Genomic DNA, 14,693 nt, shown 5'->3' on the forward strand with positions numbered 1-14,693 from the left:
TACCATGAATCACTTATGTAATTCTTAGTAATAGGTAGTATTAAGCAATGGTTGAGGGCACAGATACAGGAGCTTTTACTCTATGGCCTTGGCAAATTACTTGATCTCTCTGTGCCTCAGTCTTCTCATCTGCAAAATGTGACATCATTAATACCTACAGTACCAACCTCATGGAGTTCTGTGGAGATAAAATGAATTAATACCTGTAAAAAAAACCTAAAGAATGCTTGACATATAATAACCAATAAGTATTAGCTATAATTATTTTCAGGTTAATCGACCAAATGGCTGCCAAGTAAGACATAAAAGTCCTACTTTGTCTTTGACTCATGGCATTCTTCCTAAATATGGAAAGCTCTTGTTCTACCCTCTCTTACCTCCTAATCCCTCTCTGACTTTTCCTGTAAGAGTCCTTTCAAGTACCATTCCCCCTTAAAGCTTAAAGCTCTTAGGCTACCAGAATACCAAAGAAGTCTTCTTGGTAGTGATTCTATACCAATCACTCATTCTGTGTTCCTTTTGTTGTTGTTGTTTTGTTTTGTTGTTGCTTGTTTAATTAATGTACAACTATCTTCCCATCTTGATTATAAGCTCTTTAAGGTACTTCCAATCAATAACAGGCTTTTTTTCAACCTTCAGCAACAAAAACCTGTTATCATTTAAACATGTGTTTATGTACTTCATGAATCATGTTTGTAGCAAATTTCACTGTGAAAACTACCTTTTCTATAACTAACAAATGTTTGTTAACTATTTTTTTCTGAAATATAATTTCACAGAGTAAATCTATTGTTTCCCTTAGCTTCAGTGTAATACATTATGCAAATAAAACATCAAATCACCTAATTTTACAAAAAATAACAATATTTTCATTTAATATTATATATTTTGTTAGGTATTCTATACTACATTGCATCATACTCTAAATTATGGAAAATATTTATTTCTTTAAGCAGAATAGTGAGTTGCTCATCTAATCTTATAAGCTGAAGATTTATTGCTCTACTTTTACAGCAATACAAAATTGTTTAAAATGTTCAAAACCACATAATGAATAATGTCTATTCTTTGAGGTGTTTTTGAGATGAAGATAACAATGAATCACCTCTGAGTTGCTGATTGTAAAAGAAGTGATACATTCTTTTTAAGAACACTGTTATCTTCTTAAGAAAGAAGAGCAAAGCTGATTAAAAGTACTGTCTATAAAGCCATGGGACTGTGATGTGGCTATAATAATTCATAAGCTTAAGAGGATCAGGCACCAAATCCACCCAATCCATGCCAGTCGCCTTTCTCTCCTTTGTGACACTTTCTCAAGACATTGGGAAGAACAATGATTTTTAGAAAAGACTGGGAAAGTTTCTATTCCTATCTCTTTGTAGAAACACTAAAATCTACTAGGAATACAACAGCATGTACTTATGAAAGCACAATCTTCCTAAACTTGCCTTAAAAAGTTCCCAGCATCAAGCTCAGTGAGCTGTGCCATAAGCTTCTTCAGAATGCCTCACAGCTGGGGCTACTGGTAATTATTCCAAGCAGCTCTCCCCAAGAGGACTTCAAAGAGGCTCCTGTGCCATCCCCAGTGCTCTAGGAAGCTTCCAGCTCTTTTGGTCTTTTCACCAGACCATTTACAAGGCTTGGAAACATTGAAAATATCTTTCATCTTTTTAGTTCCTCTACAGTCAATCATGTTTTTGTTCAATTTCATATTTGGTCCAGTGCCATTCTCTGCACATCTGCTTTGCAGACAAGCATATAAATTCAGGCAGCTTTAACAGAGTTGTTCAAGTTCAATAACTAACATTCTGCAGGAGGGTGAAGGTGAGCACACATGTCTTCAGATCCAATTCAAGCATTTACATGAACAGAATTTAAAACATTGCCTTGTAGACTTGGGTTCTTTCTTGATTTATAGACTATAAGAAATAGTCTAGAAAGATACAATTGCTTTGATCCATTCTGGCTAGATTTTCAAGATCTCACAACTTAAGTAACAATAATCTTTCAACTTCTGATTGATCTAGTAATAAATATATGGTGAGAAGGAATCAAATGTTACAGGAGAGCCTTTGGGGACTGCCCACCTGGAAAAATGTCAGGGATGTTGAAAAACTCTTGGATCCATACCATAATGCCTAAAACCTTGACCTTGAGATTCATCCATTCATTTAGTCCATCATTCAAAGAAAATTCACAGAGTGTCTGAAGTTTCCCAGGCACAATGCTGAGAGCAAAAGAGATGGTGAAGATAGTAGGTTCAATAAAATACTAAAACCACTTCTAAGAAACCCATACATTTATTGGGGGAAAAGAACATCAAATAATAAATATATACCGTAATACATGAAAATGCTATGAAAGTGAGAGGTATAAAGATCTATTGATAATGGAGAAGAAAAGATAGTATTGCTTAGTGGATTGCAAAGGGCTTCCAGGAGTAGAGGATTTTTGAGGATGCAAAGGAGTTTGTCAGCTACAGAAGGCCGTGGCACAGAATACCAGTTAGACAGAAAACAACAAATAAAAGTAGAGAGGCCTGTTGATAGGAAAAGGGAGGAGTTTCATGAGACGACAGTAGAGGTTGTGTTAAAAAAAAATTGCAGAAAGAAAGTAAGGGTTTCAAAGGACTATTTTTGCTTTACGATAAAAACCTGGATTTAACCTATTGAAAATATAATGCCAATAAAGGCCCCTAAGCAAAAGAGCAAAACAATGACAAGTTTTGCTGAGGGTAGAAAACAAGTAGAGTTATAGATAGCAGAGGCTGGAAGGAAGGAAAGCTTCGTCAAGAAGCTACAATGCAGGCCCAGGTGAAAATGATAAAAGCTTAGGTGTCATTAAGGCATCATCTCTAGTTAAAGTTTGGATACTATGATGGAACAAACATGTATGGTTCAAATGGTGCAAGTGAATGTAAGGACTTTCTTTCCTGACAATAAATGTTGCGGGGGGATAAGAAAGAGAGAAAGGAGGTGCCAGGTGCTCAGGATGATTGAAAGGAAGAAAAGGGCAAAAACCAGTACATTAAGGCCCCAATTTGGAATTTTACCTAAAAGCAACTTTGGATCACAATTTAAAATGAATCAAAATAATGTTACAGGTGTTCTGATGAGATTTTCATAGCACAGAATGATGACAAGAATAGGAACCACATTGAGACCTTCAGAGAGGGACACCAAATCCAGCTGTGCCATGTGCAAGCTGCACAGTAAAAAGAGGTGGCCCTGTTTCCCTTCTCAGGAGTTTAGCACTAACAAGTCAAACAAAAGTTCAAGTCTTAGAAGTTTAAAATGGATAGACAGTGCTTAACACACTCAATAGTATAAGGATCTTTCCAGTCTTTTTTTGTAGGCTAACATAAAACTATGTTTATTAATACTAAAAACTCAGTGGTGTGGCAAAATCATGATGGCCACCTAGTTGGAAAATCTGAGGGACTCTCTATGATGACACTTATACTTACAGGAGAGAAACTGAGAAATGGAAAAGTTGAGAAACCTTTGAGTGATAATGTGACACAAATTCAGGGCCAAAATCCAGTTTAACGCCTGCATCCTTTCCTGAAACTATGAGGCTGCCTCCATCCACAGATTCTACTGTTTCCCTACCCAATGTAATGATTTGTAGTCATGAATTAAACTGACTTCTAGGAGGACAGGGACACTGAATAAATCTACAGTGTCACTTCATTAAGGCAAGGTGGTAATGTCCATTTACACTCTTTTAAAAATGTATTTGTTATTTTTATAGGTTTAGGGGGTACAAATGCAGGGTTTTTTTACATGGATATATTGCATCATGGTGAAGTCTGGGCTTTTAGGTAACTGTCACCCGAATAAGATGCATTGTACCCACTAAGTAATTATCAGCCCTCAATCCACTTCCCTTCTCCCACCCTTCCACATCTTCAATGCCTATTATTCCACTCTCTATGTCCATGTGTACACATTGTTTGACTCCCACTCATAAATGAGAACATGTGGTATTTGACTTTCAGTGTCTGAGTGATTTCATCTAAGGTAATGGCCTCTGGTTCCATCTGTGTTGCTGCAAAACACACAATGTCATTTTTTTTATGGTGGCACAGTACAGTACTCTATGGTGTATGCATGCACAGTACTCTATGGTGTATGCATGCACAGTACTCTATGGTGTATGTATGCACAGTACTCTATGGTGTATATATGCACACCATGTTTTCTTTATCCAGTCATCCACTGATGGACATGTAGGTTGATTCCATGACTTTGCTATTGTGAATGGTGCTGCAATAAACATACAACTGCAGGTGTCTTTTTCTATAATGATTTTGTTCCTTTGGGTAGACACCCAGTAGTGTGACTGCTAAATCAAATGGTAGTTTTATTTTTAGTCCTTTGGGAAATCTCCATAGTGTTTTCCATAGGAGTTGCACTAATTTCCATTCCAACCAATAGTGTATAAGTGTTCTCTTTTCTCTGCATTTTCACCAACATCCATTGTTTTTGGACTTTTTATTAATAACCATTTTCTGACTGATGTAAGACGGTATCTCATTGTGATTTTAATTTGCATTTCTCTATGATTAGTGATAGTTAGCTGTTTGAATTAGACATAAATTTGTCAAGAAACTAACTGCCCAGCAGATTTACAGGTGACCTATAAAAACTCGTAAATGCTTCTTATGCATCAACAAATTACACCATTGCTTTGTGAGATAGTAAGGTGTAGTGTTTCATTAGGTATATACAGAGGTAGCACCTTGCAGATCTGACTCAATAACATTCCTAAATGTTTAGCTCTGAGCTGCAATTAATTTTCCTGCTTTAACAGCTACAATCTGACTATGCAGAGTGTTAGCTAAATAAACAAGACAACTACCAAAGATTTTCATTTTAGCAGTACAGACAGTGACCACAGAGAATGCAGAGGTATAACATTACAGAAATAAAAGAAAGTGTAGTTGGCAGTCTGGCGGTAGTTAAATAGTTTCTGATTTGTGAAACTCTTTCTTCTGGTGATAAACTTAGCACTCAATGGAAAGTGCTACACTGACACTTCAATGTGGGAACTATTTCTAAAGAAAAGGAAAATGCCTTTTATGCTGCATTGCATTAGGAATTTCAAGGTAAAAAATAGAATAAAAAGATTTTAATATATGCACTAAAAATTAATCCTCTGCTCTGTGCTCTGAGCTATTCATCTCAAAGATTCCACAGACCTTCAGCCCCACTCTGATCTCCAGAAGTTGAGAGAAGCACTGTGCCTCCAGCACGTCCCTGTCAAACAGCATTGGCCTGGAGCTGCAGGGGTTAGTGGAGTGCTGGGAGAAGAAAGTGTAAACAAAGAGCCATGAGTGATTATCCACCCTTTCCCACTCTGGAGTTGGAGTTACAGTTGCATTGCCTGCTATCAGCATCATAAAAATAGGAGAGGAGACTGGGCACTATGGCTCGCGCCTGTAATCCCAGCATTTCAGGAGGTCAAGGTGGACAGGTCACTTGAGCCCAGCTGTTCAAGACTTGCCTAGGCAAAATTTTCTCTACAGAAAATTTAAAAAAAAATTATCCGGGTGTGGTGGGGTGCACCTGTAGTCCCAGGTACTTGGGAGGCTTAGGCTGGAGGACCCCTTGAGTCCCAGAGGTAGAAGCTGCAGCAAGCTATGATCATGCCACTGCATTCCAGCCTAGGTGACAGAGCAAGATCTTGTCTCAAAAAAAAAAAAAAAAAAAAAGAAGAAGAAGAAAGAGAGAAAGAATAGAGGAATCGATGCTAAAAGCAACAGTGAACTTTGTTTCTCGACTCCCTCCCACATACCACTTAGACATCCTAACATCATGAGAACTACATTAATGGTCGTGCGCTCTTCCAGAATTGTGCCCAACTCTTCAATAGGATCGGGGATTTTCTGTGATTCCTTTGGTTCTTGAAAGAATGAAAAACAGCATGCTTTTATTCGCTGTATACTGTGGTGAATTCTTGGCCTATGTGAATTTCTGTGATGTTTCAAAACGCCTTCAACAATATCTTCTGCCTTTTCAGTCTCCAGTGATATTTTGACAACTAGTGTAACTCAAATGTCACAACTGATTTTTTAAAACTTACAAGCATAAATAGTTTAACAAATACGAATGTGGAAATAGCTAGAAACTGGTTAACATAGTTGCTTGTGGAGACCGACTCCAAAAATTAACTTGCCTTATATTATGTGAAACACATGACATAGATTTACCTAATGACAGTGCTTTTTATTCTTTTATTATTCTTGAATTTTATCAATAGAATGCAGAATATTAAAAAATAATACTTTACTAGCCTTTGTTGAACTGTACCAAACTATTATAACTAATATATTTATTACAGTTTATAAAATCGTTTTAACGATCAACAGAACAAAACCTTTAACATATCTACTTCCACATTTACGTGAATAACTTTGGGAAATTTTGTTGTTTTTTAAAAACAATTCATCAACTTGTATGTGTGCATCAAGCAATTAGCTACACAAAATATTTTTGAGCATATCTTGACTATATATAAACCATAGAATCTCTTATTATTTTTATTTTTTATTTCAGTTATATATCAGTAAATTCAAAGCATTTAGTAATGTGTCAGATTGTGCATAAGTCATATGGATAATCTTATAATATATGAACTAGTTTGTACTCTTTACACTGTTAACAAACTTTTTTGTTGCACCAGGTTTAAATCAGCATGACCATTTGAAATTCAAAAATTGATCCATTAAATTTGTTCACTGAACAAATCATTGATCACAAAACAGAAAAGAAATTATTATCTTTACTTTAAAAATCTGTTTTAAAATATGCATCTGCACATTTTAAATGGTAGATTTCTTCTCAATTTTCCATTAGCTAAAAGCTGCTTAAAGTTGACTGACACCATAATGACAGAGAAACTAAAATAACTGGTAAGCATCAAATATTTCTAACTTTAATGATTACACAGGGATCTTTTACAACACACATATACACACAAGAAAAAGCACACTATTTGTTTAACTAGATATGAAAGTCGCACAAATATCTATTCACTCAAAAAGCTGACAGCATCACTGAACAACTAAGCAAGAGTGATTTATTTCTAATAATCTTCTTTCTAAAATATTTCATGCTATTTAACACACAACATTCTAGAAATATGCACATCATCTAATCCATTTCTTAACTGCAAATGTGGTCACATTGATCCAGTCTAGAACTATAGCATGGTATACATAAAATCAGTGTACCCTGGTATAAAAGACACATTGAAAAATCTGTATCATTGAGACAAATTTCAACCTCTAGTCATTAACTGCTAATATATGCAAATCAAAGTGAATAATAATACCGCAGCTAGTTAAATTTCATTTGAATTTTTATGGTTGATCTCTTTACTTTTTATCATACAGGGTTTAAAGAAGATTAATTTGACATATGTTAGTAACAGTACTATATAGGTGTCTAGATGCACTTGATCTTTTCAACCATAGTTTTATAAAATTACCTTTTTAAAAAACCATTAGGTTTGTAACCAAATTGTTGTATAACATAAAAAATTCTTTTTCTCTTTTAATGTAACATTAATGAAGCATACATAATATTGTCACCTAGCTAGCATAAGTTATTTTTTAAATTGCCAACACATATTTCTGTTTTGTCTGTGTGTTTGTGTGTGTGTAAAAATATATGTATTCAGTTCCGTCAGTTCTTCTAATAATATCAAATGTAAGACTTTACTTTCCACTGGTAACTGGACAACTTAATGTGTTTTTGAGATAATGCAGAAAGTAATAAGGACAATCTTCTGTTTAAACTATGTTGCCCTTTAGATCATACTGCGCACATTCTAACTTTAGAAGCTACAGTATGTGTATGTTTCCACTAGACAAGTTGTCAAGACGAACTGGATAGCAACAGTACAAGTAGATCTGCACTTCCTTGGCAACAAAACTGGAAGAATAAAATCTTGATACAAGAGACCTCTTTAGATATACGTCATAGTTTTTCTTGTTGTTGTTGTTTGTTTGTTTGGCAAAAGACAACTCTACTTTTTTTTCTAAATTGTCTAGTCAGCTAATTTGTAAATGTTGTGGGTTTTTTTCCCAAAACAGAAAACTATTGGCTGTTCTATATTCTTCACCCTTATTCTATGTCAATTCAGTAAAAATTCAACTTTGTTTAGTGCACAGACGATTAATGAAAATCTAAAACTTTTTTCAAAATTTAATACAGAAAATCTGCCTCCATCATGATAGTTTATATAAATATTCAGAAAGATAGCACTAGTGATTATATAGCCTGGAATGAACAGAATTTTTAAAAAGAATAGTGGAGTCAAGTAAACCTTCCAAATTCCTATTTATACCTTTACTAATACATTAGAAATACTCACTGATAAAAGTAACTTAACCATTTTTGGTAACAGCAACTAATATTGTCTTAACCAGTTAATAAAATGTCAAAAGGACAGAGATGGCAGATGGCAGGGACATAAAATTTCATTATCATAACCCAATTTTACTAGCATATAGGTGCTCACTTTATCACCCCCGAATACAACAATACAGTTACAACGTACAAAGAGTTCTCACCAGATTTTCACAGCAAAGAGAAAAAAAGGTATTTCCCTTTTTCTTTCACATAAAAGATAATGACATGAACAAGGTAGCCATATTACACTAAGAAATATTACAGGTATTGTATAATTTCTTCCAAACTCTATATATAGAATATTAATTACAAATTTAAAATATAGTCTTAGTTCCTCATTAGAAATGTTCCTCAACAGAGATTTATCATCCTTTTTTGAAATGTCATAATAATTAATCCTTTAATAATCAAGCAAGTGACATCATAGTTCATGGAAAACACAAGTTATTAAAACAGAGGTATTCATTAACACATTTGGAAACTTCAGGTATTGTATTCTTTCATCACAATATCTAATAAATTACATAGAATCATAATAGAGTTTTACATCATTTTCGAGGCAGCATCTTGCTCTGTTGCCTAGGCTAGAGAGCAGTGGCCTACACACAGCTCACCACAGCCTTGAGCTCCTGGGTTTAACATCGAGTGATCCGCCCACCTCAGCCTCCTGAGTAGCTGGGACTATAGGTATGTGCCACCAAGCCCAGCTAATTTTTTTGTTTTGTGTTTTGGTAGAGATGAGGTCTCACTGTGTTGCCCAGTCAGGTCTTGAACTTCTGAGCTCAAGTGGTCCTCCTGCCTCAGCCACCAAAAGTGCTGGGATTATAGGCATGAACCATCTCTCCCAGTGACTTTTACATTTTTTGTAAAAAGTAAAAAACGATAATGCCTTTACTGCTACTACGAATGTATATTCTAATAAGCACCACACCAAAGTAAAGCGATAAGTTTGGAAACTTAAAATATCCAAATCTTTCTTGCAAGGATCATATACATGTTTTATCATTGTCTTACCTCGATGATTTTGTCATGAATTTCCAGGCCATCTGCTCTGTCAGCAGGTCCATTTTCTAAAATTTTTGAAACATAAATTCCTTCAGTCGATGTTCCTTCCTGACTATTCTATTAAAAAAAACCGTTAAAGAAGAGAGACGTAAGCAAAATTTAAATATTATTGAGGACAATTTACTAAATGTAACATTACCAATCCTCTGTAAACCTGCAACTCTCTTAGCTGGGGATTTGGCACAGAATTTTAACTTACTTAACACCAACTAGTCATTAATCAAGATGGCAGTTTTAATGAATGAGTCCAGGGTCTCTGACAAGATTATCTATTAACTTCACATTTTTTAGTTCACATTAAAAGCTATGGGAAAGGGCATGTACAAGGTGAAATAAACTGGCTTTTAAGTATTATTTATAAAACATCTCACTTCTAAAGAGATACAGCAAGTAAAAGGGTGATAAGGTTAAAGAAGGAAAAAAACATGTGTCTGGTTCCCACTGTATAACTGGTTTGAGATGTGGTCAGAGTTTTGAAATATAATTTAGCTTTTTGATGTGACAGATTTAGAAACATAGCTCTAGCTGTGTCTGTTCACAGGAGAGACTGGTAGCTTACTCAAGCGTAAAATCCCAAATGATCACATCCAAACTGCAAGGGAACCTATGCAAAAGGGAACCCATGCAAAGCTCATTTTTACATATTTCTAGGTACAATGTAACTCATGATTAGTTAAACCTCAAACATAGCCAATATGGTAAAAACAGGATAGTTTAGACAGTCACAAGAAGCCAAAGCTTATTTAGGGAAAATATCCAACATCCTATAATAATACATCATATAATTTTAAATGTCATTTGACTTCACGGCAGGTTAAATAAAATTATTTCTCTTTAGCTGTCCTTATCATGAATTTTAAGAGACTTTTTAAAAAGGTCCAATGTCATCTAAATGTCAAATACCAAAACAGAATCTATAAAAATATTCCTTAGGGAAAATGATAACCAAAATGATATGATGAAAAGACTTTCATCTTAATAAATGAAGACTGTTTTAAAAAGAGAAGCACAGCAGTCATTAGTTGCTAGGTTTTCAAAATACTAAACACAAGGAAGAAATATGTCACTACCATCCTTACCTAAACAGAGCATATGACCAACAACACTAGGACAGTTTCCTTGAACAACATCTGCAATGCAGGATGCAAAAATTTCATGGCAGTTTATTGAGAAAATTACAGAGCATCATTTTTTTAAACTTAACCACCTTTTTCCAGTTACGGTGAAAATTAAGTTGACACAGGAATTCAATGATATAAAAGAACTTTGCAACTACAGTATATTATATAAGTTTAAAATATGCATTTTTAAAACAATTGCCATCAACATAGAGAATATTATTCATGCAGTCAAACAAAGAACTTGGTTTGGGGAGCCAAAAATATTTCTAATCAACTGTTTTTCTTTAACATGGTACTTCCTATTGAAATCAATCATCCCTTCTTTCAACTATTCATTCATTCATTCAATATATATTACTTTCTTCCTAGTCTCTATTAGCATCTGCAAACTGAGTAATTTCACTTAATAAATAGGAGATTTAAGCAGGCAATACAATTGCCTAATGTTATCAAATAGAAATTGCCTACATATGGTATTGTGAAATAGGTTTATTCAAGAAATTTTCCAAAAGTACAATATAATTTAGATAAAATGTGAAATGTACTTTCCTTTTCTTCTTTTAAAGTAGCAAAGAGAACCAAGTTTGCTAGCTGTTGTTTTTTGTTTCTCTCAAAAATAAAGGCCAGGTGCATTGGCTCAAGCCTATAATCCCAGCACTTTGGGAGGTGATGCAGGCGGATCACTTGAGGTTAGGAGTTCTGGACCAGCTTTGCCAACATTTTGTATTTTCTCTACCACAAATACAAAAATTAGCTAGGCGTGGTGGCACACGCCTGTAATCCCAGCTACTCAGGAGGTTGAGGCAGGAGAATCACTTGAACTGGAGGCAGTGATTGCATTGAGCTGAGATCATGCCACTGCACTGCAGCCTGAGCTGCAGAGTGAGACTCCATCTCAAAAAGAAAGTAATTTTAAAAAATTTAAAAAATAATAAAATCAGGGCCAGACGTGGTGGCTCACACCTGTAATCCTAGCACTTTGGGAGACTGGGGAGGGAGAGTGGATCACTTGAGGTGAGGAGTTCAAAACCAGCCTGGCCAACATGGCAAAACCCTGTTTCTACTAAAAATACAAAAAATTAGCCGAGCATGGTGGCAGGTGCCTGTAATCCCAGCTATTTGGGAGGCTGAGGCAGGAGAATTACTTGAACCTAGGAGGCAGAGGTTGCAGTGAGCCGAGATTGCATGACCGCATTTCAGCCTGGGCAACAGAGTAAGACTGTCTCAAACAAACAAACTAAATAACTAACTAACTAACTAAATAAATAAATAAAATCTGGGTATGTACTGGAATATTTGCATTAAGAAATCTGATATTTGATCACAAGCATAATTTTAAAGATTAAACCACTGTTTTTCTTACTCAAAATCCACAAATGAAAGCTAAGTCCTCTATTATTTTATAAGCAACGAGTAATGTTTATTAATGCTTATTTTATAAGGAATGAGTAATGCATTAACAAGGTGTTTTACCTGATTTGGTCGACCTCCTATAATATTGAATCCCAAAGTGTCATATTCTCTTTCTAACACAATAGTGAATGACTTATGTTCTCCATCCTAGGGAAAAAAAAAAGTATAAAATGACTAGGTAAAAATATAAAACAAAAATAAATGCTACAATAAGGTTTTATGTACTGTAAGTTAACTGACACGTGAAAAGAGGAAAACTTTAAAATTAAGAATGGTTGAATGTGGCAGGAGGTTGACATTTTCCTAAACTTACTTTGTAAGTATGTGTTTGAAAAAGAACAACAGTGCATGTGAGGGGAAAAAAACCCCTATTTTCAAAAATTACTGAATGGCTTTACATTTTGAGACATGCAGCTCTTTTATCCTAATGCAGTATCTAAATCTGATTTCACTGTAATTGAAAACAGATTTCTGGTTAACCCTTGGAGGTATCTTTATTTTTCCCTCCATTACAGAAAAGCAAAATATAAATTATCAATAGTGTAAAATTTTTATTTTGTGAAGTCTTAAGGAATTTAAGAAACACTGGAACTATTTAAAAATTTTAGTCGTAATATTCATGTTGCTGTTGTAATGCAGGATATGTTAGGCTACTGTAGTCCTAATTTTAAATAATATTCCTACTTGGTTTTGCATAATTCCTGCAGAATAAAAAAATAAGGGTTTGTGCTTGGTAAAGTAGTATGCACTTTTTTCCTGCTGGCCAAATAATAGTAAAACAAATAAGAATTATAGCTACAATGTTTATTAGTAAAGACTAACTTAAACATTGGATGAATTAGTGCTGGACTAGGTGGGTTTATTCATGGTTATAGATGTTATTAACATTTACTTGGAAAATTATTTCAGAATGATAACATTCCATATACATCATGATCACTACTATCAGCATCACGATATTTTCCCAGGAGCTGTTCCCAGGCAATGCACAGAGCAGCCCCTACTGGTAGTAGAAAAACATTTCTGAGAAACACATAGAAGGTTTTGGCTAGTCTGCAAAAATCATGGGCAGTTTTTCTCACTTCTCAGAATCATAGCTTGACTTGTTGCATGGATTTTTCTGTAATATTATTCTAACTGTTGCTCCTTTCCTTCAACCATTGGTTTCCTAGACCTTGAAACCTGTACTGGTAATACAAAGCTTCTATCTGTGCTTTTCCCTGGGTCCTCCCATTTTGTAAATTTACCTGTATATATGCGTGTATGTATATGCATATATGGACTAGAGAAAGAATCCTTGAAACCAGTCTTTTCATACACAGTGTGCATCCATTCATCAAGGTGGAAACATTTTAGTCCCTCTCACTTCAACGTTCTCTTTTAGGTTCAAGACGGGAGCTTCTAAACTCAGTACTTGAGTTGGAGGCAGTATGGAGCAGCCAGTCCCAAATGGGAATCTTTCTGGGTTGCTCCTCCCCGGGAGTGCTGAAGAATGAAAACAGCTCCTTGAATGGATCGCAAATTCTGCTAAATCCCTGCTCACCATGGCAGCGACCAACAATGTCAAACACTGCGCAGAAGTCCTCCAGGAGAGAAGTTACAGCTTTATAAACAAGCCTCTTCACATGGGGTGCTGCAAAGAGGCTTGTTTATTCGGTCTGAAAGCGGTCGGGCGGACCAGGAGCGCAGTTCGGGGCCAGAAGCTTAGACAAAGAAGGGAAACAGCCGCTGCCTGGGGGCTCGCAGGGCCGGTCTGACCACAGATGGAGGCTCTCGGACTGGACTTCCCAGGTCACACACACACAATCTCAATCTTGCTCTCTCTCTCCACCAATAATGAGATCCCGAGGCAAGGAAGGCTTATTTAGGGAAAGTCAGAGTGATGAAAAGAACTTGGCAAGTCTAAGAAACCCCATCTCTCGGCTCCTGAGGCCGTCCTGGCCCCCACATGCCTCACAGTCCCAGCTTAGTAGAAAGCAGTTGATTCAGGCAGTGGCAGCGCAAGTGTCATCAGCGCTGACACCAGTCCCAGGTGTGCGGCTGCCAGGGCTGCGGGGATGCTGGCGGCCGCGGGAGAGGAAAGGCTGGGCGGGGAAAATCTGTGCTTTCGGGCTTTCCTTCTCGGATTTGCTTCAGGCACGGGACAAGGGTTCAAAAAATAGGCAGAGACGGTGGGCAGGCGGCTGAAAGATGGAGAAAGGGAGTCTGGATGGAAAACGAGTTTTCCCAATTCCTACTTTCCCGGCGCAAAGTTAGAATCGAATCTGTTTAACTCTTTCCAATCGTAATATAAGCGGAAAAGGGACGATCCTTAACTTCGATGACAATCCATTCGAAAGATAATGACAGGAAAGTAATGATCAGGGTGTGATGCTTCCTGCTGCACAGTGAGGAAGGATGCCTAATTCCAAAGGAATCCTGAAGTGTCAGAAAGAACCGTTCCTCTTCCCACCCCAATCGACCATGCCCACGGTGCCCACCTCCCTTTGCTTACCCTGCGGTGGCCGCCACCCAGGTCGCCGGCGAAGTTGCGGACGTGAGCCATGTATTGGGTGAACTTCTCGTGGTACCTGCGCGCCGTGAGCTGCACCTCGCCCTGCAGCGCCCAGAGCTGCGCTAGCAGCTCCTTCTCGCGCCGCCTCCAAGCGAGGACCCGAGGCCTGGGCCCCCGCCC

General features: G+C 36.6%; 1 protein-coding gene across 1 annotated transcript; it reads right to left on the reverse strand.

The window, feature by feature from the left end:
• Positions 1 to 9,422: 9,422 nt before the first annotated feature.
• On the reverse strand, positions 9,423 to 14,687 carry LOC105507591 (PDZ domain-containing RING finger protein 4-like). Its single transcript, XM_011936115.1, has 3 exons — positions 14,514 to 14,687; positions 12,080 to 12,166; positions 9,423 to 9,542 (listed from the first exon to the last, which is right to left on the reverse strand). Exons 1-3 carry the CDS (start codon positions 14,562 to 14,564, stop codon positions 9,423 to 9,425), a joined length of 258 nt encoding a protein of 85 aa, XP_011791505.1. The 5' UTR covers positions 14,565 to 14,687.
• Positions 14,688 to 14,693: the final 6 nt, after the last annotated feature.

The sequence above is a fragment of the Colobus angolensis genome, unplaced genomic scaffold, assembly GCF_000951035.1.
Source record: "Colobus angolensis palliatus isolate OR3802 unplaced genomic scaffold, Cang.pa_1.0 Scaffold150, whole genome shotgun sequence".
Taxonomy (NCBI): Eukaryota; Metazoa; Chordata; class Mammalia; order Primates; family Cercopithecidae; genus Colobus; species Colobus angolensis.